Source organism: Hyperolius riggenbachi, chromosome 12 (assembly GCF_040937935.1).
Source record: "Hyperolius riggenbachi isolate aHypRig1 chromosome 12, aHypRig1.pri, whole genome shotgun sequence".
NCBI classification, from domain to species: domain Eukaryota; kingdom Metazoa; phylum Chordata; class Amphibia; order Anura; family Hyperoliidae; genus Hyperolius; species Hyperolius riggenbachi.
This window is the reverse complement of record NC_090657.1, coordinates 143,333,407-143,359,835: the sequence shown is the minus strand read 5'-3', so window position 1 is coordinate 143,359,835 and position 26,429 is coordinate 143,333,407. Positions and strand designations below refer to the sequence as shown.

Here is a 26,429-nt window from a genome sequence, read left to right as displayed (position 1 = left end):
TCGTGATCACAGAAGCGACGATTCCGTGATCGCCACAGTGGCGGTTTTTGCCGATATTCCGCTGGACCTGTGCCCTCCCACTGTGCGCAGCTCTATGTGTAAAATAGCAGCGGCTATCACTCCCCGCGGCAGCTTATCTTTCCTTCTGCCTATTTCCCCCTCCTCCCCTTCTACGTCATCAGCCCTGCTGCGAGAGCGGCTCTCGCTAATGTGACAAACACTTTCCTCCGCAGATTGTTTAATTCTGCAGACCACGGGGAGAGACAACGGCTATTTAGCTAATGTCTGGCTGACTTTTCATCCCCCCTTATTCAACAGTTCCCATGCAAGCAGGGAGCAGAGAAGGAATTCCCTCCCCCTTCATTGCCGAAGTGCAGGAGAAGAGAGCATGTGGATGGAGCTGCACAGCATGGGGGAGATTGAGTAAGCAAGACTGAGTGCATGACTGTGTGTGTGTCAGTGTGTGTGTATCAGTGAGTGCTGGAGAAGTTTGATTGTGTGTGTGTGCGCATATTAGTGCGTGCTGCAGGATGTGTGTATCAGTAAGTGCTGGATAAGTGTGTATGTGTGCATATCAGTGTGTGCTGCAGGATCATTGTGTGTGTGTGTGTGTGTATCAGCGCAACCGCCCCCTCCCCCCCCCCCCCCCCCCCCACGGCTTACCTTTACGCTACCTATCCCACACCTGACATTAACCGTCCCCACCGCCTCTGTGATATGACTTTTATCCCAAGCACACACCCCCAGCATAGTAATATGTACTGCATGGGGAATCAAGGGACAGTGGCATGATAACTCCCCATCCCCTCGACTTGGTCTAATTTTTTTAAATTTTGACCTACTGTCTATTTGTTTGGGCTTATGATTTATCACAGCTTTGCTCTGCCTCCTTTGCGCAGACGGAGAGGCACATGCTTAAGCTCAATTTTGAAGAAAATCGTGAATCGAATTGAAATCGCAATTTCTGACAGAAATCGTGCAATTCAATCTTTTCCTAAATCGTTCAGGCCTAATGCCCCCTTTGTACCTGATGCCCTCTTGTACCTCTTGTGTCCCCCATGTGTCTACGTCTGTTTTCTTGTGTCCTCCTCTATGCCCCTTTGTGTCCTCCATTTGTCCCAGTGTCGTCCTCTGCATGGGCACAGTACAGGGAGTCCCAGACATTGAGGCGGGTTGGGGATTTGTATTGGCAGGCGTTCACAAGTCAGGAACTTCCTGCATTTGGACTTTAAGATGCAGCAACATTTTTCCATTCCTTTCTTAATAGTGAAGAAATATTTTAATCTAGCCTTTAAAAATAACTCAATGTTGGCTAGAAATGCTCTTTAAATTAACTTTCTTAACCTTTGTTAAAAATAAATTGCTTGGAAGATACTGTATTTTTTTAGTGGTGTGTAATCCCAATTTTGCAGTTAATTAAGGAATAAAGTGAACATGTGACTTCAATGGGGCAGTGGAGTTGGTACAAAAATCATCCAACTAAGACTCCTCAGTTTATGAAACCTCCGACTCCAGGTACCCAAAAATTGCTCCAACTCCACAGCCCCAGACTTCAAGCACTGCATGTAGGACATTGGTCGCTAAGTAAAAAAAAATTGCTCCTACCACTGTAACCTTAAATATTAACCTCAAACTCCATTGTTTTTAATGAAATTCATTTTCCTTCCCTCAGTTCTTGAATTTCTGGTCGAAGCACGATGCTTTGGAACTGGAGAATCCGTCTCTGACATCAACTCCCGTCTGCAGCCAGAAAGTTGTGGTGACTACGCCTCTCCACCGGGACAAGACTCCTTTAATACAGAAGAATTCTGCGTAGGTTATTTCCTACTTAGAGCAGAAAAAGAATTGACAGGGTGTTACCTTCAGTAGTTTTGATAAATAAACTCTTACATAATGGCATTTTTTGGCAAAACTGCTGTTCATGAACAGTGTTTTACTTAACCATTTAAGGACTGCGCTAATTGAAATCTACGTCATGTTTTGGTAGGCTCCTGGCTGGCCCGACGTAGATTTCAATTAGACGCCGCTGCGCGCATCCGTTTCCGCCGCTCAAACCCGACTAGTCTCGCCGCATCTCACAGGCTCTCCCCTCTATGACGGCAGAGCCATGTGAGCGGGTTAGGCGCTGTTTCATCGGCTCCTGGCCGTATCTTATCAATGTAAGCCACTCCCATTGGCTTACATTGATAGACACGTTCAGGAGCCAACGAATGCGGCTCCTGACCGGATCACATGGCTCTGCCGTCTTAGAGACGGCAGAGCCTATGTCCTGGTGAGTGGCGATGGCGGCGGATATGTGCGGCGATTGGTCGGGATTCCGCGTTCCTTAGGGACAAGTGGTCTCTGGTCCTTAACCTCCTTGGCGGTATGGACGAGTATATCCGTCCATTACCGCCGGAGGTCGCCGCTCAGGCCCTGCTGGGCCGATTTTCGTAAAATAAAAAGCAGCACACGCAGCCGGCACTTTGCCAGCCGCGTGTGCTGCCTGATCGCCGCCGCTCTGCGGCGATACGCCGCGAGTAGCGGCGAAAGAGGGTCCCCCCAGCCGCCCGAGCCCTGCGCAGCCGGAACAAATAGTTCCGGCCAGCGCTAAGGGCTGGATCGGAGGCGGCTGACGTCAGGACGTCGGCTGACGTCCATGACGTCACTCCGCTCGTCGCCATGGCGACGAGGTAAGTGAAACACGGAAGGCCGCTCATTGCGGCCATCCGTGTTACTTCTGGCTGCCGGAGGCGATCAGAAGATCGCCTCCGGAGCGCCCTCTAGTGGGCTTTTATGCAGCCAACTTTCAGTTGGCTGCATGAAATAGTTTTTTTTTTTATAAAAAAAAAAACCCCGCAGCCTCCCTGGCGATTTTAATAGAATGCCAGGGAGGTTAAGGGGGCAGAGACCGCTAGTACTTAAGTGGTTAAAGGGAACCCAAGGTGAGAAATGTGTAGAGGCTAATCTATGTATTTACTTTTAAACAATGCACATAGTCTGGCTGTCCTGCAGATCCTCTGATACTTTGAGCTAAAGACCATGAACAAGCATGCAGAACAGGTGCTCTAAATGAAGTCTGACTGGATTAGCTGCATGCCTGTTTCAGGTGTGTGATTCAGATACTACTAACTAGAAAGATGAGCAGGGCAGGGCTGTCAGGCAACTGGTATTGTTTAAAAGGAAATAAATATGGCAGCTTCCATATGTCTCTTTCCTCTGGTTCCTTTTGTAGATATTAAAAGCAAATCTGAAGCAATAAAAAAAATAGTTTTTACACATGCCTATGTAAAGGGAAGGCTTTAGGATAGCATAGAGCTTTCCCAGTCCTGGCTCCATCTTGCTGCTCCTATGCCATCCCAGTTTGACATTTACTCATTCTTCTAGTCTTTTTTGCAAGAACTCTCATCCCGAGTACTTCCGAAGATGAGCACATCAAACCTGGACACTTTTGTGTCTGTATACTACGGATGTGCTTGTCTTCGGGGACACGAATGCCTCAGAAGGCTGCACAAGCAGTGCCAAAGAGCTATTCAACCTAGGCAGTTAAATAGCTTTTGCCGGGGACAGCCCAGGAGGGATGGAGCAAGGATCGGGTGAGGGATTGCCAAGTCTTATTTTTTTTGTCAGTGTAAAGATTATTCAGCAGAGAGAGTAAAGTTTATGTCCTGTAGTAGGCTTGACAGTATATTGATGGTTTGTGGTGGTGTTTTAGATTTGAATGTGAAGGTTTTCTTCTTGTTTTAGATTTGTCACTCCAAATAGAACTTTTATGGGCGAGAATGCACCTCACACACCCACCCCTTTTAAAAATGCCTTGGAAAAGTTTGGGTCATTGAAGCCACTGGTAAGTGCACTTTCCCTTGTTATGCTATTGTATGCCTCTCGCTGTCCTTTTGGAGAGATGATCATAAAATCTTTGACATTTTTCACTTGCAACAATTTGTGGCCACAAGCAACATACCGGTAATCCAATGGTTCAATATAGCAATCTATTTTGTCATGATGAGCGGAAAATTGATTTTTTTTTTTCCTCTTACATCGTTATTGAATGATTATTTATTGGTAATTTCTTGTTAAATTACAGTCATTCCCGTGAGACCGTTATGTCAGGGCTGATAAAATAAAAGCATGTTTAGTATAACAGTAAATGTATTCATTTCATTAGCTGGAGTAAATCTTTCACATCTGCCTAATGATGCCTGTACAGACCTGTAATCTCAGCCATATGGCATATACTGTATGTACTATATTACAGAGTAGAAGAGGGGGTAGACCTACAACTTTGAGGAATACTCGCTGGACATCCTCTGCATTTGCTTCATCACTAACTTATCATAGAAGACCTTTAGCTCAGAGATCAGCTTTTCATTGTTTAGTCATTTGTAGAATATGAACTTTCAGAAAAATGACTAATGTACAGTTATCTGAGGCCTAGCTTCTGCCATTACAATAAGTCCACCTTTATTATGTAGTCCAGAACATTATTTTGCTGAAAGACGTGTTAGGTTTACTTTCAGTGCTGGTACCACAAGGGCACTGTAAGTTCCTTTGCTTTACCTCATTTCCATAACTGCTTCAAATTTGCTAAGGGCTTATTTCCACTGGGTTTCTTTTTCCTAATCAAATGTGGCATCCGTGCTGCTGCAAAGCGCAGCCGATTTGCTATAGCTGTGCCATGGATGGCTATAGGGATTCAGATGCGTTTTTTCTGTACAGCATGCTATTGACTGGATAGGCAGTGTTTTCCCATGCGACTCGGATGCGGGGAAACGCTGCATATTCCACAGTACTGCAAACGAGCCTTACCAGTTTCAGTCCCACACCGAAGGACCTCCACCTCCCCTTATACTGATGACCTCAATTACTGGTTGCTGAGATGCTTTGTGGGACTTGTAGATGAAAAGTAATAGAGCACAGACTGATAAAATACAGAATGTTTCTATGCAATAATGGTGCATAGAAAAGAACTGTACTGTAACAAAAACACTTCTTCCTTGTTACCTTATCTCTGCCCTCAATGTATATATGCAGCTATCTTCTACAGTGTACCCGGGGCAGAGTAAAATAAAAGAGATAGTTACCAAAGAGGAAGCCTGTGGATCCTACAGAGGCTTACCACGTAGTCCTGGCCCCCACCATTGCCACACATAGACGCCCGATACATATCCAACAAGATCTTGTTGGAAATGTTATCATGGCTTTGCTCCTCTCCATGCATGAGATTTGCCGGAGCCGCTCTTGGGCGAGCCTTGCCGGACCAGCTCATCAGCTAGTGGCTCTATGCTACTGCGCAGGCACGGCCATACTTGCACTGATGCTCTCGTGCATGAAGAGGAGTGCCGATGAGAACTTCCAGAGGGTCCCTGGCAGTGGAGGGGGGATGTAGGAAGCCCCTGTAGGATCCAGAAGCTTCCCACTGAGGTAAGCATCTAATTAATTTTATTCTACTCCTCCTCAGGTTCTCTTTTTTTCAGAAATGTTATCATTGAAGTTTGGAGGCTGAAGTTGCCACAGTATTCTGAAAATGCCAGTTACCTGCCTGCAATACTAAACGTTTGGATGTACACTGTAATATTGAGTTGCTCACCTGGAGCAAGTATGCTGATTGGGAAGGTCACACAGATGATTGTTTCAGAAAGAATTACAGCCAGAGGATTTGTGTTACAGCTAGGCAATTAGCATTTTGTCAGGCAGTAACAAAGGGCGGCCTGCATATTTATTTTATGATGGGTTTACTTTAATCAGCAGCATTGGTTTACGAATGATGTGAGCCATGACATTTCTTTGCTGTGAAAAAGAAATGGCAGAAGGTTTGGAACGGTCCTCATCATTTGTAATGGGGAACGTGTTGGGATTTCAATGACAGTGTGGTAGGGCTGTCTCTGCATATGTATATGGGGCTATCATAGTTACTGCTTGAGGCAATCTGTGAGGAGAAGCTTTTCATAAAATAAAATTACACATTGTGGTGCAGACAATTTGTTCCCCCACTAGTCCTCTCTCCAGAAAAGGGAGCACATTGCTCAGTTGTAGCATATCCTAAAACTGTCACCATATATCAAGGTGTGCAGAAATTGAGTATCTGAACTTGGCAATTAAAAAGCTTCACAAACTAGCTCTTTATCCTTAAAGGGGACTGAGTAAATTTTTTTGAAATACACACGAGGTAACTTCAAATGAACATTACATAGTTACCTTGCCATCAGTTCCTCTCAGAAGCGCTCACCATTTTCTTCTGATAATGATCCTTTCCAGTTCTGACAAAATTTCGTCAGAACTGAAATATATCAGTTGCTGTCAGTTATAGCCGAGAGGACAACTAGTGTGCCAGATAATGCCCATGTTTCCCTATAGTTCAAGGGGGCAATGTTACAGTTTAATAGTGTGCTGACCAGAAAGCTGTTATGGGGTAATGGCCGTTTTCAAAACTGAGGACTGAGAATTCCCTTGATCACAGTGGACAAACATGATGCGGGAGAGGAGAAAGAGATTGAGGAGTGGACTACACAGGAGGTAAGTATGACTTTTGTATGGTTATTTTGACTTTTAATTTTCAGTTCAGGTTTTCTTTAACCACTTCGCATCCAGACCATGTTTCCCACTTATGGACCAGAGCAGTTTTGACAGCTTTGCTATGTCCTTATTTAATCAGCAATATCTTTATCCCTACTTATGACACAGAAGTGAAATATATATTGTTTTTTTCAAGACAAACTAGGCTTTTATTGTATGCCATTTTTTTCCCCTCGAACAATTTTGTTTTCTATGGGAAAAAAAATAGAAAAAACACATTTCTCAGTTTTACCAATTCCAGTTTAAAAAAAAAAAAGTGTGCTACTGCAGATAAACACAATTTTTTGTTTGGCTATTTTTACCGCTTATTACAAAACTTAGATTATGTTCTTGTCACAATTTATGGTGAAGATATTTGATTCTGAAATAATGCTATAGAGTGTATTCTTCACTATGAACTGCAAAAGTAAAAGTATTTATAAATGGTAAAAATCACTCATTAGCTCAGGAAACATATATTCCAGTTCACCAATTAGTGCTGCAGCATATAGTGCCAGAAATGTGCACTGGAGCAAGCCCAATCCTGCACAGCACTGATTCTGCTACAAGACTGATATCTACTGACTCGTTGCTTAGGCCCCATACACACATCAGGCCATAGTCTTTTGAAAATGAAAGATCACAGACCAATCTTACCACCCTTCCATGTACTATGAGAGCCATACTCTACACAGTCTTTTCTATGGAGCTGAACTCCACATCAGAAAAAAATCTTTGCAAGATGCTGCACACACAGATGCTGTACAGACACAAAAGATCAGTATCTGCAAAAGATCTGTTCCTGCCAAAAATCCATTCCTGCAAATTGCAATGATAGTCTATGAGATCTGTAGATCATCATACACACATGATTTAACTGACATTCATCTGCAGATCAGATCCACCAGGATGGATTTTCAGATCTGCAGATGATTGCTTGATCTGCAGATGAATGTCAGTTAAATCATGTGTGTATGATGATCTGCAGATCTCATAGACTATGAATGCAATTTGCAGGAATGGATTTTTGGCAGGAACAGATCTTTTGCAGATACTGATCTTTTGTATCCGTACAGCATCTGTGTGTGCAGCATCTTGCAAAGATTTTTTTCTGATGTGGAGTTCAGCTCCATAGAAAAGACTGTGTAGAGTATGGCTCTCATACTACATGAAGGGTGGTAAGATTGGTCTGTGATCTTTCAGTTTCCAAAGACTATGGTCTGATGTGTGTATGGGGCCTTAGATGAAGTCACAGAGGACGTAGATATACTGTAGTGGTGGTTAAAGAGACTCTGAAGCGAGAATAAATCTTGCTTCAGAGCTCATAGTTAGCAGGGACATGTGTGCCCCTGCTAAAATGCCGCCATCCCGTGGCTAAATGGGGGTCCCTTCACCCCCAAACCCACCCCCGCAAAACTTGGTCGTGACATTTTTTTCTTCCTGGAGGCAGGGCTAACGGCTGCAGCCCTGCCTCTAGTTGCATCTATCAGACGTATATCGCCGCCTCTCCCCGGCCCCTCTCAGTGAAGGAAGACTGAGAGGGGCGGGGGAGAGGCAGAGGTACGCATCTGATAGCCGCGCATGAGGCAGGGCTGCGGCGGTTAGCCCTGCCCTAATGCGGAAGCGCTCCCCGCCTGCACGGAGGGGATTTGGGGGTGAAGGGACCCCCGTTAATCCGCGGGATAGCGGCGGTTTAGCAGGGGCACACATGCCCCTGCTATCTGAGGTCTGAAGCGAGATTTAATATCGCTTCAGACTCTCTTTAAAGGGAACCTAAACTCATTGAAAAAAAAGCCAGTTTAACTTACCCCAGGTTTCCACCGGCCACCGCATCCACGGTAACAAACCGATCCTCTAGTCCCCTGCAGTGACCCACTTTTGGTTCCGGCGACTGAGCTGCCATGTTCCTTGTATTTTAAAAAGTGTGTGTGTAGCAATCAAACGCCTTCACCGATTTCAACGAAACTTGGTATACAGATTCCTCACTACCTGGGATGATATGTTCTAGATATGTTGTGACATGTTAGAGGAACTGTTGCAAAAACCTTAACATTTAAAACACATACAAATAATTAGTACATTTCTTCCAGAGTAAAATGAGCCATAAATTACTTGTCTCCTATGTTGCTGTCACTCACAGTAGGTAGTAGAAATGTGACATTACCAACAGGTTTTGGGCTAGTCCATCTCTCCATAGGGTATTCTCAGCATGACCTTTATTCTTTAGGGCTGGTTGAGACGGACGCTTGCGGAGCGTTTACCGCAAGCGTTCGGAACGTCGCGGTTAACGCTGCCATTCAAGTGAATGGGAGCGTTAACACCAAGCTTTTGCGCGCTTTTACCTGAACGCGGCGTTCGGGTCCCGATTTTCGCGAGCGTTCGGGCTGCCCCTGGAAGCGACATGTTGCTTCCAGGGAGCTGCCAACCGCGATGGCTAATGTTCCCCTAGGGGAAGAAAAAAACGCGACCGCATCACGACGCGACCGAAGGCTACTGAAAGCCTGACCGCGCAGCCGCCGCAACGCCCCCAGACGCGAAGCCACGCAGACGTCCGTCTGAACCACTCCTAATAAAGATATTCCCTGAAAAAGATTAATACAAAGATGCAGGCCAGCCTCCCTACTTGCGGTACAATATTTTGGCAGTTGGATGTGGGTGGAGCCTACAACAGCCAAAGTTAATCAATCGGTTTTGAAGGGGAATATTTAAATTGCCACCATTCTTACACCATTTATGGCAGAGGACTCAAACCTGTTACAGTTGACTGGGGTGCAAATTCACTAAAGGGGCACAGCCAATAAGATTTGTTTGATTAAAGCCATTCTGCAGGGTTCTCAAACTTGGCACATTTGGTCAGTGGGTGACTGGTATTAATATTCAGGACAGTGGGTGGAGCCTACAATAGCCAATCAAAATTCACCTATTGGTTTTTAAGGGGAATATTTGCTGCCATTCTTTCACTGTTAATGGCAGAGGTCTTAAAGAGCAACTGTTAGCCATAATATGAACCCCCCCCCCCGCTCATTGCAGCCTTCCTTGTTACTTCTGATCGCCAGAGGCGATCAGAAGTACGCATCCGGAGCGCCCTCTAGTGGGCTTTCATGCAGCCAACTTTCAGTTGGCTGCATGTAATCGTTTTGTTTTTTTTTATTTAAAAACCCTCCCGCAGCCGCCCTGGCGATCTTAATAGAACGCCAGGGAGGTTAAGTGATAAAGATGCCAATCCTGCATTCAAAACTTTCAAAACTTTTTCTGCTGTTATGATTTGGAGTTATCACATACATAAGGAACCCTGGCCCTTTAGTAGTCGTGCCAAAGAATTGCATGCTGGGGGTTCTTTTTATCTATAATCTATTCCTCCTCTTCCCTTTATTTCCCTGCCAGCTTCTTATCTGAAACCTAATCCCCTACTCACTTGTGTTTACAAGCAAGGCTGAGGCGACTCAGCGATTGGAGGAGACAAGAAAAAAAGTAAAGGGCAGAAATGACCTCACGAGTTAGTCTTAACTGTGGGCAAAAGACATGGCCCCCACCACAAACAGAATTCTCGTAATTTACTTTATAACATTCACTGAAATCAAAACGTGGACAGTATAATACATGTGTTATGTAAGTAGATCAAGTATTTATCTACTTATATATGTGTTTTTTTTCCCTGGCATAGTATGGCTGATCCTTAGAAAAAGTAGTCAGAACCAGATACAAAATAATACATACCTGGGCAACGCCAGGTCTTCAGCTAGTGTTCAAGAAAGGAACCAATTTTATCATATGGAACGCATGAAGAAATTTTGGGGTTGGTATTTTAGGTAATTGTTACATAGTAGCTCCCACACAGAGGTGTTAGATGTCTGGGGACAGGTGGCGAGGGAGCTGCTCTTTTGCGGTTGCTGCGTCATGGCAGTTGCCATGGTCCATTGCTGTGTGTGACGTGATGAAGCACTTGTGACATAGATTGAGGTGCATGCTTCTATTCAGCAGCTTGCACAATACAGCATACCAATACAAAAAATGTGCAGAAAGCAGTGAGAAGAAAGGAGCATGGGTGTGTAAAGTACAGGATTTGGCAGAAATCTGCACAAGATCCAGGACTTCCGTATCATGGCTGAGGACATAAACCAAAAGTGGGAATGCTGCAATCTTGTGTCCAATTTGTTTCAATACAAAGGAGTTTTGATCAGTTTAGGACCGATTTAAAGGACTACTGAAACAATAGGAATATGGAGGCTGCCATATTTGTTTCCTTTTAAGCACTACCAATTGCCTGCCTAACCTGCTGATCCTCTGCCTCTAATACTTTAGCCATAGACCCTGAAAATGCATGCAACAGATCCGGTGTTTCTTATCATGTCAGATGTGACAAGATTAGCGTCATGCTTTTTTTTTCTGGTGTAGTTCAGACTCTACTGCAACCAAATCGACCGGCAGAGCTGTCAGGTAACTGGTATTGTTTAAAAGGAAATAAATGTGGCAGCCTCCATATTCTTCTTTCAGTTGTCCTTGCATGTTTATTGCAAGAACACATATTCTTTAAATGTTTCCAGTTCTTCAGTAGAGCTTGGGAAAACATGTTTCTTCTATTGCAGAGCTCTAGCAAGTCCTAGTCCTGCTGCTGTCTTAGCGTATGTAAATCTTCCACCATACATCTTATAGGCATCACATGATCAGCAGAATTTGTTTTAGCATTGAAGTCAATAAAATTGATATCTGAAACATGGGAAACTAGTGTTCCTACTGCTAAAACCTGACTATAAAACCACTGTATGATTGAGGAATAACTCAGGCAATGTAGGGCACAATTCATAGATAAAAGGCAAAAGATAGTTTTAGAAGGTCACAAACACCCAGCCACTTTTACTTGTAGCGTTTCCCAACAGGAACAGTTTGAGTTACCTGTGGAGATTTACTATATCTTTGGCATAGCATTCAGTTGTTTGTTTTTATTTTGTGTTAAACCTGCAGCCCCCAACTCCTCACCTGGAAGAGGATCTGAAGGAAGTCCTTCGCAGCGAGTCTGGCATCGAGCTGATCATTGTAGATGAGCCCAACCTCGATCGTCTGAAACGGAAACCTCTGGTAATTACTGTTTCACCTCTGCCCAGTTGTAGTAGATGGCTTCACTTGTAGCATAACTGAAATAATGCTTTATCTTGTCCATAGTTTTCTCCCCACACTCCTTTATTACACCTATTTCCCTTTAAATACTGCAGCAATACTAGTGTTTAAAGGACCACTGTTGCGAATATCCTAATATATATATATATATATATATATATATATATATATATATATATATATATATATATATATATATATATATATATAAATATATACATAAAAGAAATACAATTCTACCAGAGTAAAATGAGCCATAAATTACGTTTCTCCTATGTTGCTGTAACTTACATTAAGTAGTAGAAATCTGGCAGAACTGACAGATTTTGGTCTAGCCCATCTCCTCATAGGGAATTCCTCAGGGTTTTGTTCATTTTCAAAAGCACTTCATGAATGGCATTTGCTCCATCCAACTGCCAAAAAAGTGTACGGTGAGCAGGGAGGCTGGCCAGCATGTTTGTATAAATCTTTTACCGGGGATGTCTTTATGAAGAATAATGGTCATGTTGAGAATCCTCTATGGAGAGATGGACTAGCCCAAAACCTGTCAGTAATGTCAGATTTCTACTACCTACTGTAAGTGACAGCAACATAAGAGAAGTAATCTGGCTCATTTTACTCAGGAAAAAACCTACTTCTTATTTCTATGTGTTTACATATATTTTAAGGTTTTCGCGACAGTGATGCTTTTAAAAATAACATTTTATGTATACTTTGAGGAGCTGGCTGGTCTCAACGCTCTAGCCCAGAGCTCCCCAACCCTGTCCTCAAGGCCCACCAACAGTACATTTTTTGCAGGAAACCACAAACTTGCACAGGTGAGGTAATTAGCATCTCAGCAGAGCTGATTAACTACCTCTGTGGATTTCCACAAAACATGTACTGTTGGTGGGCCTTGAGGACAGGGTTGGGGGGAACACTGCTTCTAGCCCAGACTGCTGGGAAAAGTCCTGTTCTATCTGGGACACATCTGAGTGGACTAGTCCTTGACACACAAAATAAAAATGAAAAAGCCTGAAGATTGCGTTATAATTACCCAGCTTCTAATTATGGGCGCTAGACTTGAATGAAGTTCAGTGGCTTGAAGTCTGCTGATGCTGCACTGCAGACTTGGTTGTAACAAGCGTTATTTGTACATGTACATCCTTACTACAGTAATTTCCATACATTTAACAGTCAGTAGTTTTGTAATACTGGTAAGATTTGGCCCAATAAATAATCTATAGAGACGTGAGACTTTTATTCAGATTAATGTACATAGGTAGAGTGCAGTTCTCCCTTCTAATTTTATACCAAGCATGTTCTTCCTGTGTCTCTTACTGTGGCTTGCATACAGGTCACTCTAAGCCATGTTCACCCGTACGAGGACTGTCACCTGGTAGGGATCGTTCTAGATACCTCAGGTGGCAGTTTGGGGCCTGATGCTGTACAGACGTGTCACTAGCCTGTAGGCTAGCAATGCATCTGTTTTTATGGATGGTGCGGATGGAGAAAACCCAGCGCACAATGGAGAAGCTCAGAGCGTGAGGGGAAAACAATGCAACTGGGGTACTCTGTATTCGGTAAACATCCAGCATGCCAGATCTTTAGGTGGTGTCAGGCGATGCTGTACACTTTGTAGGTGAACGCGAGTCTTTGCTGTTGCGGTCTTTATTGGCCACCATGGCAGAGTTAAATCTAGCGGATAAACCGAACTTGAGTGGCCTTCTGTGGATTGCTGAATGTAAAGCTGGCCAAATGTCACTTGCTTAGCAAGTGGTTGACTAGACAAACCTTTCATCAGTCGCTTTCAGGTCCAATTGTGCAGTACACAGCTATCCAATTTAAAGTCTGAACAAAATCATTGCTTCACCGTATTTTTCAGCGTAGTTCAGAATGACCAGTTTGCCTTCACTTTACAAAACTTTGTATACAGTCCAATTGCATTTTTCTTTTACAAATGTTAAGAAATTTCCACGAGGAAATTACCATTTATAAGGCAACTAGCTGTAATAATTCCATGTTTGTTTTTCAGCATTCTCACAGTCCTCTCAAGAAGGTGCGCAAATCCCTTGCCCTGGATATTGTCGACAAAGAGATAAAGCCACCTACGTTGTCCCTGTCATCTGCTGCTTCTCATATACAGGTAACTGTAGACCTGCAGCTGTTAATAAGCCCCTGTGTGAGATGGGCATAGTCATGTATGTGATCATGGCAACAACATATCATTTGGAGAAGTGCATTCAGAATACATGATGGCATTGATATTTACTAATTGCTCATTCACACTAGTCAGTAAAATGAAATGCATGAAAATGCATGAATTAAAAAGTATGACTGGCTTTGTGAGTTGCTAAGCATTCCACACAATTCCATGAGTTTTAACTCCCGACGAGTTGAAATGCACTGCGCAGCAACTCACTGCTGTCCTGTAAATGATAAAATGAGTCTATGGACTTTCGCATTCCCATGTAAAATGCACACTTATGTGCAGTGAGTCAAAACTTGCTTAGTGTGAAGGAGCCCTAAGGCCTCCAATGAAGGTTTCATAAGTGATTCAGAAACCAGGACTGGATTGATTGACGACGCTAATGTTATGTATCATGAAATAGTGGTACAACAGAGGCACCAAGAAGATTTATATACACTAAAAGCCGTTTAAGAAAGGGATTTAGTGGTGGATTTACCCCCCCCCCGACAGATGCCTCGATTTGGCAGATTTCAAATAAAAATCACTTTATTAGATACTCCAATGTGCGATGCGTTTTGCATGTAAAACCCGCTTCATCAGGCAAAATTAAGGAGAAACTGAAATTTACCCAGCCAAGCACCTTTTTTTAGAAAGTCAGTGTGGTTTATATTCTGAATAATACATATTTGGACTGGTGCCAGGTGTCCCCCACAATACCACCAGTCCCAGTCACTGTGCATTAAAAAAGGGTGCCCCGAGGCTGCAAAGAGAGCATGTCGCTCCAATCAACAGTAAGTTGATTGCACCGTACTGGCTGTACACGGGGACAGAGGAGGGTACAGGGAAGCAGAGGAGGACGCGGGGACAAAAGGGGGACATGGGGGGGGGGGGTGGAGTCCAGAAGATGCGCCTGAACCAAGGATGCACCAGGTTTAGTATATTTTGTTTCCCTGGTTTTTATCCTCTCAACCTAGGTGTGTCTTATAGTCCAAAAAATATGGTATATGCCTTAAAAAGTGATAGGCATAAAACAGGTTTTAAGTGCTTGGCGGTAAGTCATATATGTAGACATGCCACATTCTGACATTCCCGGTGTGCAGCTTATGATATTAGAATGGAGATGCTTCTAAATGCCCTCCGCACCCTCTTCAGGGTCGCCGGAGTTGGGCATCACTGCACTTGCCCGGGCATCACTGCCTGGCTGCACGCGTCCTACAGCGTGTACTCCCGCATGTGTGCAGCCAGGCCAGCACAGGTGCAGTGACGCCCGACTCCGGCAGCCTGGAAGAGGGTGCCGGAGAGCATTTAGAAGCAGCAGAGGGGCAGTGGTCGGCATCAGGACGGCTCACCATATAGGGTTGCCGCAGAATGGTGCTGTTACAAGGGCATGGAACGCAAGAACAGAAAGACATACACACATGCAGGACCCCGGCAGGTGAGTATTTGTTTACCCCACCACGTTCCCCCTCCCCCCACCTGCCTATCTATACTGCGAGCACCTATTCCTGGCTACCTATACTGTAGCCACCTATCTCTGGCTACACCTATCCCTGGCTGCCTATATTGCGGCCATCTATTTGGGCGCAGCCAGTGCCACCATAGGCCGTAATAGGAATTGCGGCTATAGCGGCGCTCAGTGAGTAATTTGGGTGCTGTCAAAAGACAGAGCACAAATTATTATAAAAACACTGTTATTTGGCTACCAGCAATAGCAACATCTTTCACCACTATCCATGGCGACCTGGAAGGGGAATAGTATTTAACGCCACTGGGACTTTTGCAGGAGCAGGGTGAGCCTTCTCAGCGTTACCCTGCGCCTAAACCTCCCTGCAGCTTAATCAAATGTATGCCAAGGGAGTGGGGCACATCTGGCTACCATACTGGTGTGTGTGTTTGGGGGGGGGGGGGCATTATTTAATATAAAGGTGAGGCCTGGGTTCAAATAATTGTGTAATACCATGATACCGTCATACCGTGGTATTATTTTTTTTTAGGCGGTTATGCCGTGGGTATTCATACGGTTGCAACCCCATCACCATACATGCCTGCCAGATCATTGTTCTGGTTGGTTGAGACGTCTGGTTAGTTTAGTTCTGGATAACTGGGACTCTGTTGTATTTGCAAATAACATTTCAAAGTTCAAGTTTGATTTCCTAAAACAGAAGTGATTTACAGAATTCAGCATCACAACCTGCATCTTTAGGAAGGCAACATTCTAAATTGTTCACTGTCTCAGTAGCTGAGGCTTTGGTCCTTTACTAAGATACTATTGGATCTGGTTCTTCATAACCTCACCGGGTAACTTGTAATGCTTTTATTTTCTAGTAAAATCACTACAAAGCTCGGCCCCCATCCACAGCTCTACCTGCATTGTTATTGTGGGGTTTGCATTGAAAATAAGGACTCTGCTGACATCTTTAGTGTGATGTTGGCAGAGGAATGAAATGAAGCCCCGCTGGAGATAAACCTGAAGTCCTCTCTGGAAAGTATTTTTCTATCTGCAGCGGAATTCTGACCGGATCAGCCCCCATCCCAGTCTGTCTCACCATGCCTTATAATTTAAACATAGAGTTTAGATCCAATTTAAGCTCGGTGGAAGTTTACACAAATGGTAATCCCTGGCTGCTTCACCTTCTGCTCGGCAGATCTTCTGCAGCAGACTCATCTCTACAATTCTGCAGCGATATGCCTATAATGTAAATTCCTGGAGGTTATTCCTGCTACAATTTGATAGCCTCCATCTGTATTGTGATGCAGGTGTCCAGCTGTTGCTAGGCAACAATTATTACTGGTTTTGTTTTATTTGAAGGTCAGCACAGCTAAGCTACTATAGTTTAACAGATCTGCAGATTCTGCCATACGATGTCTGAGTAGAATACTGAATTTGTTGCAAAGAAGGGCTGTGTGACATTAAAAGCAAGCTTTCATAGCTTAAAGCACACCTGTAGCGTGTTGGGAGGTGTAATTGTTGGGCTGCTTGGGATATCCGCTAGCATGGTCAGATTTATGATGCAGGGATTCGATGCACATGAGCAGTTGCTCAGGTCACCCTGGACTGTTCTTTGTAGTGGTGCACAGACTGAAGCATGATGGGGGAACCAGAGGATTTCCAAGTTATGTGACTGCACGCCCCCCTCTTATTCTTTTTCTTTCGTTCTTTACCGCCCATCTAAACCCTTGCCACAAAATAGCTTCAATGACTTGTGTCTGGCAGATTTGGTTTGAAAAGCTGGTAAAAATTCTTGTCTGCTAATAGGTTGGTGCGCAGGAGATAGAAGCAACTCCCTGAAAGAGTACCTAAAGTAATGGCCGAGCCTATCATGGTGTTTCAGGGTTAAATAGTTACCTCATCAGACATAATTCATCCAGGCAGTTGATCACTCTGCATCCCTTGGAGTTCCAGTTGTGGCAGGGTTTCTTTTCAAAATTTCTGCTGAAGCTTTGGCCACACCCATTTGTATTTCTGTGGCCCACCCTCAGCCCAGCAGCCACAGCTGCATTTCCCGAGGTGAGGAAGGAGCCTCGCCTTAATCCTGATTACATTGGATCAGGTAAGTATTTACCCTGAGACAACCCTTCACCCCCAAAACTGCGTGGGGCAAGTGGTAGAACAATGCCCTCGGCATAGACTACCTGCCACACCTAAGAGACGCATCCTCTTGAGTTGAGAGGCAGAAAGTGGCCTTCTTAACCTCTCTCCCATTACTTTCTAGTGAAAAAATATTTTCTCATGTTCTTGGAGGCAGAAATAAACAGTTTGGAGTCAGAGGGCCAGATTTATCAAAGCATTACCGACAGTTTTTTTCGTCTTAAACTGTCCTTAAAAGCAGGGGGGAGTGTTCTGCACGTTTGTAAGAAGCTCCCCAATGCTTTAAGTGAAGGGAGATTGCGGCAGTTCTGAGAGTTTTCCTTAGATTAAGAACAGCGCAGAACTGCCCCCCCCCCCCCGACACCCCCCCCCCCCCCCCTGTAATCTGGTACGAGTGGATGAGGTGACCTGCACGATTTTTGATGTTTGCGTAATTTGTGAATGCTGCAGCATTTTTGCAAAGCGAATATCCTCCATTTTATTTGGTAGTAATTGTTGCTGTGTGTTATGCGTTGCTGCCACCTTTGAGTGCAAGGGTTAATAATGCAAATGTCCTCATCCTTTTAGGTACGGTTTAATCAGGTGACCGAAAGCACAAAATCTCTCTCACCTAAAGATGTACCGGTAGTATATAGTCGAGTATTATATAGTCGAATATAAGCAGAGTTTGTGATCCTCCCCCCACCCCACCGCAATATTGGGGGGGAAGCTACATTCTGATGTCTGCCATTTTCATAGTGGTAGCTGTTACCCTGTGTTACCCTCCCCCCTGTGGGCCACCAGAATGGCATGTGTGCTAGTTTTTTAGTTCGGTGGCCACTAGAGATGTAGAGCCGTGTGGGCTTCCTTTTTTTTTTTTTTTTTTTTTCTCTCATTGCTATGATCCCTGCTTTGGCGCATGTGATGTGAGTTGCCACCAGGGGGAGATATAGCAATTAGACTGCTACTGGCTATATGAAGTGGCCTTATGGAATGACTACTGGTCTACTTTTCAGACATGTATAACTGGTTTGCCTTTAGAAGCATGTTTCATAACTTCATAAATTATTTGTTGCAGGCTCAGAGCTGTGAGAGCTTCCTGTCTGTGTCTCTGAACGAGTCCTCGTGCAGCAGCAAGGAGGAGAACAGTCTCTTGAACCAGGGATTTGTCCAGGTGCGGTCAGGAAAAGGAACCTTTGCCCTTGGTGACTCCTCCCATACTGACATTGGAGAGCTGGTGAAGACACAGGAGTCGGCCCTTCGTAGAGCCAACAAGCCATCAAAGACTGAAGCTGACACAAATGTATCTACAGACTCTTCTTCACATGTGACACTGGACATGGAGAACGTTGTGAGGACCTCTCTACACATAAACAAAGGGATAAATCAGAAGACTGATATAGGTGTACCAGTGAAGACTGCAAAACCAACGGTGGGATGGACGGAGAAGATCAGGATTCCAGAACCGGTATGTATTTATTATTTTAGTATTTTTATTGAAGATATTGTGAAATATTTTGCAGAATGATCACTGGACATACTAAATGGCAATACTATATTTTACTCTGTAAGCTGTCTCCATTCAGAAAATTTATGGTTGTGTAACCCTGTGATATATAAACAGGCAGGGCTGTGGAGTCGGTATAAAAATCATCCGAACCAGACTCCTCAGTTTATGAAACTACCGACTCCAACTCAGACTCTGTGTACCCAAAACGGCTCCAACTCCTCGACTCAGACTCCTTAGTCGAATACTTACCAGGGCTGTGGATTTGGTACAAAAATCATCTGACTCTTGACTCAGACTCCTCAGTTTATGAAACCTCTGACTCCGGGTACCCAAAATTGCTCCAACTCCGATTCCATCTCAGACTCCACAGTCCTGTAAACAGGGAGTGAAAAACATGGAAAAACTGTCTTCACTGATGGAAGTAGCTAGATCTTGGGTCAAACAGTTCAATGTCGAAACTGATTTTATAGTTCTGAGACTGGACTGTGTAATCATGTGACCAGTTTTTATCTCCAGGTATGGACATTCTCTTGCAGAATTTTGGACAGTTACATCCGGGACTTACCTCAGTAAGACCAATGACTAGAATAGTTGTGTGAAGCTTTGCTAGCTGCAGCATTTTGGATTGTGTTCTTTTGGTTTTTATAACCTTTTTTGTTGGTTAGTGTGTTTCTGCTGATCGGTCACATTACTATTTATATAGCGCCAACATCTTCCATAGTACAAAACAAAAATGGGGAAAAAATCATTAGTTTTAAGTTTTCAGCCATTATAGCTTTAAAATAATTCATGCAACCATAATTAAAATCCACACATTTTATTTGGCCATTTGTCACGGTTATTGCAACGTAAAAATTATATCCCTAGTACCATGTATGGTGACAATATTTTATTTGGAAATAAAGGTACATTTTTTTCAGTTTTACATCCATCACTAATTTTTAGCCCATTATTAATTATATGCCCTCTTGTCATAGATATATTTTCCTCTTAAGTCAGTAGGTGTGTTTTACTATTTGGTCACAAGATGTCCCTGCTGAGCAAAAATCCTATTAGTGTACGCTACATAGGATACAATGTGTTGTTACATTTTAACTAAGGAAGTGACGCAGGAAACTTGCGATCACAGTGCCGGCGGGGAGATCATGAATGGGAACATTGTTCCCATTCATAAATTTAACGATCGGCGGCAGAAAACAAGGCGTGAGATAGCGGGCAGCTCTATGTAAGAATACAAAGAATGTTGGTAAAACTAAATAAACGTCCTATTAAAGAAATTATGTCCGAACATATAAAGAATATTGAGAAAGGGGGACGTGAATTCCCCTGTCGCAAGACAATATGCCCTTGAACATGACAGTAGTACCAGGGGTGTTCAGTTTATGGTTTTGGACCGCATACACCCTACAATTAAAGGAGGAAATCTGGATAGACTCTGATGTGAGTCTCGATGGATTTACAATCTGCAAGCCTGTGATGCACCCAGCCTAAATGAGCAGACGAGCTTTGCTCACTTTCTGCCCATGTAGGGATCACTGCTGTGCGTCCCGAAGCCCTGTTTCCCGACACATGTCGCCAGCATTTTTGGATCTTTTTTGCCCTAAAGCACACTTCACTTGCACCCCTTGCTATATTTTTGGCTATGGGGGTGAGCGGTGTGTTATGTCGCTATTTTTGTATCATTGGGATCTTTTCCCATTAGTACCTCCCTGGACGGAATGAGTCCGTGGGGTCACAATAGCATGATCTGGCTAATGGGCAGGTTTATAATAGTCATTGCTTTATTCATATGTTTGTATTTTGTAGTACTGAACTTGCCTGCGTACAGGGAAGGGGAACTGAGATATGGGGATGTGATGAGTGGCGTGTGATTGCTGAGGGGGCGGGGTTGCCATTGTGCTAGTGCATCCACAGTCTTTCAGTTTTATAGGTGCACATTTTTGTACCAATACGGGCGGTATATATTCTACAGCCTAATCTGCTGCTGCTGATACCCCCGCCCCGACTCACTGTGTGCCGCCTCTCCTCCACCCTCTCCGCAATATGCTCGCCTCTGTCCCTCACCTCTGTGCACACACACATTTGTTATGGTTGGCTGGTGGGCGGTGCTTGCGTGTGTCTCATTGGTCAGTTGTAGTTTATAGTGGAGGAAGTGGCAGGCTATGACAGTCACGCCCCTTGAGGAAGCCGCCGAAACGTCGGGGAAACTGTCTACCTGACGCATGGGACACCACGCCGTCCCGACCTTCGCTCTGGATCCACGCTGAAGCCCACACTAGCGGCTTGCATCCGCCACCCTGCTACACATGCCGGGCGGCCGCAGTAAGGACTGCAGCTCAGGTTGTTGTCACCCTTCCATGTCAGCTTTGGATTAACGCACACAGAGTTTGAATCAGAAGCACCTGCAGACGGATTATCTAGGACCATCAGTAAGCATGGAATAACGCTTGCCCTGTATCCAAGGATATGGGGAGATGAACTGTCCCATATATCTGTGATGTTATGAAGCTTATGGTGTTTTCATGGATGCGCTTTGATGAGACATCCTGAGATTTACTCCATGTTTGACAAGTATTGATGCTCTACGCCATTAGCGATCTGATATCTGTGCTTGCTGACTTGCTTCACTGTGCATTAACCACTTAAGGACCAGCGGATTTTGCAATGATCGGTGCTGCGTGGGCTCTACAACCCGCAGCACCGATCAGGAATGTGGCAGGGCGATCAGACCCCCCCCCCCCCCCCCTTTTTTTTTTCCCCACTAGGAGGATGTCCTGCAGGGGGAGTCTGATCGCCGCCGGCTACTATTGATTTGCGAGGGGGGGCTCCTCAAAGCCCCCCTCCGCAGCGTTTTCCGGGCTCCCTCTGCTCACCTCCCTTGTCCTCTGTGCGGCGCAGGACGGATATCCGTCCTGCGCCTGATAGAATAGGCTTCTGCCTATCAGATGCCGGCGATCCCCGGCCAATCAGAGGCTGGGGATCGCTGATCTACGTCACGGCGCTGCTGTAAACAGCGGGGATTCCTTCCCCGCATGTTTACATTATGCGTGCGAGCCGCGATCGGCGGCTTGCATATTGTTCACGAATCCAGTCTCCGTGAACTGGCATGGAAAGGCCGTTTCCATGTTATACCACTAACGACCCGCCGACGCCTATGGGCATTAGGCGGTCGTTAAGTGGTTAATGTATGACCAATATGCTGCCTGACTATTGCAATACTAACAAAAAGGTCTGTTTAACATCGCTTGACTCTGCCTGCTGACAGCCTTCTATCCATATCTGGGCATTGCATGCCTTTCGCATGCAACTGGACTTGTCCTGCATGTTACTATACAATTAAGATTTGCCATCACTGATAGATGCCGGCGTGTGTTTGATTGTGTGGTGGATTGAGTGGATGTGTCGTGACGGGATCGCCATCCCATGTATTTTTTATATACATTTTTAATGATTTAAATTTTGGAACACAAATTTTGATATGATTATTTAAAATTGATACATGTTTTCTCTTTTTTACTGCGAGTGTAGGTTCTACAATTAAGTATTGCCACTGCCACAATTGTGATTATAAGAATAAACACTATTATTCTCGGTGGGCATGTGCCCTGCAGCCAATTCCCCCCTGCTCCCAGCAGCAGTGCGATCGCAGGCATCTGCCTGCATGATTGCCTGCAAGCCCCTTAAACTGCAGGGGCGTGACTAGCGCGTTCCTGCGGCTCTAGCAGCTGCTGCTGCGGACGTGAAGCTCACGTCCACGTGGCATAAATGGTTAATTTAGTATGTGATGTGACAAAATCTAGCATTTATCACATTTTCTGGAAAATGTAAAAAAAAATAAAAAAAAATATTCAAATTAGTAATTTAAAACATTTTGAATTTTTTTTTTTTAGAAAATGGGTTTCCACTTTACGCTTACCCCTTTCAAAGTTTCGTTTTGGGATCATAATGGGTTCAGGGCATACAAGGGTGTGCAGAAATTGTCAATTTAATGTAAAATACCAAGGTAAATTTATGAAATTTATTTTTTTTATCACTTTCTATTCAAAATTAAGTAAGGGCACTAGATACACAGGTTCATCAGAATCGAAGGACGTTAATCAGAATCATTGTGTTGATTTGATATGGAATGACTCGCAAGTGAACTACAGCCATTGTTCTGTCCGCAAAATGTTTATAAATGTGGACCTTCAGGGGTCTGTTGCCGCAATAAATTGTCTATTATAAATCGTATATCCCTGAACCTGGTTAATAAGAAATTAAATCTGTTCTCTCAACATATAAGCAGTTCGGTCACCCATCATATATCACATAACCATATTGCTAGAATATGTTAGATTGCTTTGAATGCATTTTTAATTTATGTACACGTGGTAAATTACACTCAACCGAGGTGTCCTATAAAGAACACCTTGGGCAAGAATCTAGTGTGTGTACATGTCGCTTGATTTATAGAGCCTCTGGAGTATATTGGCCAACCCTCCTCACCAACCCGCTGGAAACCTCATTGTGATCTACGCCCCTCCATAGCCTGCAGGCTTGGCCCCCAAACTATCAGCCTCAGGATTGAGCCCTCATTCATGTGTATCAGTGTTCTCCCCAGAATTTTTTTCCAGCCGGGTGGCAAGAAAAAGTAGCCGGCACGGGGAAATTTGGTGGCGTGCGTAAGTTACCACAGCACGCTCTGCTGCACTACCGCAGCATAGCGTACGCTCGTCTATCTCTGTCCACTTTTACCATTTATCATTTATTAAAGAAAATGTCCGAGGAGGTAAAAAACGTACCTGAAGCTTTCTCCAGCCCCTGGCAGCCGTCCTGTGATGTCGCCACAGCTTCGGTGTCCCGGGATCTCCTCTGTATGAAATGGCGACCTTGCCAGTCTGACATCTATTACGCCTGCACAATACACTCCAGACCGCGTGAGACACCAGGGGGGCTCATGCAGGCGCAGTAGATGCTGACCTGGCTAGGTCAGCATCTCCAACGGAGGGGATCCCGGGACCCCAGAGCTCCGGCGAGGGCACAGGATGGCTGCCAGGGACTGGAGGAAGTAAACCTTTGATTTTTAAAGGAATACTATATTTATACATATTTTTTTCAATTGACTCAGGAATTGTTTGGGAAGTACTGGTGTATACATTTTAGTAGCAACTTCTTTGTTTACTGTTATCAAAATACATTCAAACTTTACTGACAAAACTGATGGCTGACTGAGCCATGAGGAGAGGGGAAATTCCCCTCACACTCGATCAGTTAACTCTATGTGTAGCTCTGTGTGTGACAGAGAAGAGAGCTCCCAACAGCTGCAGCTTCTGTGTCCTGTGTTTGACTGACGTGTCTGAAGAGAGCAGAGGAAATGTAACTAATTGTCACAGCTTTTTCATACTGTTTTTGCTTTCAGAGTTCGATATGTTTGATATTTACTTTCTGTAGTCTGATATGCAACTCTGGCTGTGCATTGAAGCAGACACCCCAGGGTCAAATCCAGGATTTTCAAGGGAGGGGATTCCTGATAGGTCTCTTTTGGCAAGCCGCACACTACTGCGCATGCGTTTGCCCACAAAATCCACATGATGTACAGCATTTCTCCACAAAATACACACAATGTGTAGTGTTTCCCTACAAAATACACACAATGCAGTAGTGTTTCGCCAAAATATATATATAATGTGGCAGTGATTAAGTAGCCAGATAACCACCCCCCCTTTATTATGGATAACGAAATTACCCCACCCCTCTTTAGTATAGGTGACCAGATGACCCCCATTTATCACACAAGTAGCCAGATGAGCCCCCCCCCCCCCCCAGTTAGGATAGGTAACCACATGATCCCCATTTATAGTATATAGCCGGATGACTCCCTGTACAGTACATTCCCCCTTGTATAGATAGCCAGTGTATATAGTCAGATCCCCTGTATATATAGCCAGAGATCTCACCCTGTATATAGCCATATACCCACTGTATGTAGCCAGATGCCTCCCCCTGCATATAGCCAGATCCCCCTGCATATAGCCAGGGTGTATAGCCAGATCCCCCTGCATATAGCCAGTGTGTATAGCCAGATCCCCCTGCATATAGCCAGTGTGTATAGCCAGATCCCCCTGCATATAGCCAGTGTGTATAGCCAGATCCCCCTGCATATAGCCAGTGTATATAGCCAGATCCCCCTGCATATAGCCAGTGTATATAGTCAGATCCCCCCTGTATATATAGCCAGATGAACCCCCCCTCTCCTTCTCACATATGGTGGATCATGGAATGGCTGGCTAGCTGGCTTCCAAACATCCCCCCCCCCCCCCCACCCTGCCTCTCAGTGAGCCCTGGCTGCACTTGCCTTATCCAAACTCCAGCTCATCCAGCAGCAGTACTTCTCTCTCCATGGACGCATACTCTGATGTCCAATGGCCTTCAGGGGGAGGAGCGTGGCCGCTGCAACTGGATGGTGTGGTGATGTCACGTTAGAGCCAGGATGAAAGGTAGCCAACTAGCCATGGAGACCTGGGACGCCATTACCGCCGCCGAGAAAGGTAATGTATCTCTGCTCCGCCCCCCTAGTACCCCCGCTCTCATACCGCCAGTCAGAGAGACCCTCCCCCAGGGGCATAACTAGAAATCACTGGGTCCCCCTGCGAAAATGAGGATGGGGCCCTCCCCATAGGCACCAAATAACCGTAATGGGGCAGCGTTTCACTATAAAATCCTAATGCAGCAATTTTTCACTATAAAATAATCCTAATGCAGCAATGTTTCACTAGAAAATAATCCTAATGCAGCAATGTTTCACCCGAAATGAATCGTAAATTGGGCAGCATTTCACCAGAAATTAATCGTAAAATGGGCAGCATTTCACCAGAAATGAATCGTAAAATGGGCAGCATTTCACTAGAATTAATCATAAATTAGGCAGCTATTCACCAGAAATTAATCATAAATTGAGCAGCATTTCACCATAAAATAATCATAATGTAATGTGGGCAGCAGTCACCAGAAAATCGCCCTGCCGCGGCTCGAAATCACCAAGAAGCACATCCTGACAGACCGGCACACGGCTCGCGGTGACAGGGACCCAGCGTCATCAGCTGGTCAACACTTTATTCAGCTTGGGCACGGTGAGAGCGGGGCATACAATCTCACCAGCCAGGCGGTAATTACATTTACCCGGGCGCTCTGCCCGGCTGATTGATGCTGGGGAGAACACTGTGTATCAGGCTTTACACCCAATCCTAGGAATTGATAAACCTCTATCATTTGCCAATCAAAATTTGATGTGCGTACTCACCCCCACATCTCTACCGCCACACAACTATTAAACCGGCAGATGGTAAGACCCAGCTCCTCACACAGCAACGTACATTCAGCCTATTGCGGCTTGTACTGAGTATTTCTATTGCTGATTAATAATTCAGGCCGGTTTTATGCAAAGTTTACACAGTGTTAAGTTTTATGAAGAAGCAGCTAAATGGAGAAAGTTGTACTAAGACCCTCTCCGCTACACCCTCGCTTATTTTTACTCCACTATAGTGGGGGTACGT

General features: G+C 44.6%; 1 protein-coding gene and 1 long non-coding RNA gene across 4 annotated transcripts in view; one reads left to right on the top strand and one right to left on the bottom strand.

Annotated features, from left to right (window-relative positions):
- The window catches only part of MYBL2 (MYB proto-oncogene like 2), a 191,954-nt gene that overhangs the window by 41,390 nt on the left and 124,135 nt on the right, over positions 1–26,429 (top strand). For all 3 annotated transcript variants that reach the window (XM_068262027.1, XM_068262026.1, XM_068262025.1), the window contains exons 9-13: positions 1,673–1,812; positions 3,727–3,826; positions 11,497–11,610; positions 13,664–13,774; positions 18,466–18,855. In XM_068262027.1, coding sequence (XP_068118128.1) covers positions 1,673–1,812; positions 3,727–3,826; positions 11,497–11,610; positions 13,664–13,774; positions 18,466–18,855 — 855 coding nt within the window. The remainder of the gene's footprint in view (positions 1–1,672; positions 1,813–3,726; positions 3,827–11,496; positions 11,611–13,663; positions 13,775–18,465; positions 18,856–26,429) is intronic.
- On the bottom strand, positions 1,668–16,558 carry LOC137540855 (uncharacterized). Its single transcript, XR_011025060.1, has 4 exons — positions 16,451–16,558; positions 11,512–11,592; positions 8,343–8,523; positions 1,668–1,824 (listed from the first exon to the last, which is right to left on the bottom strand). It is a non-coding gene; the product is annotated as an uncharacterized lncRNA (long non-coding RNA).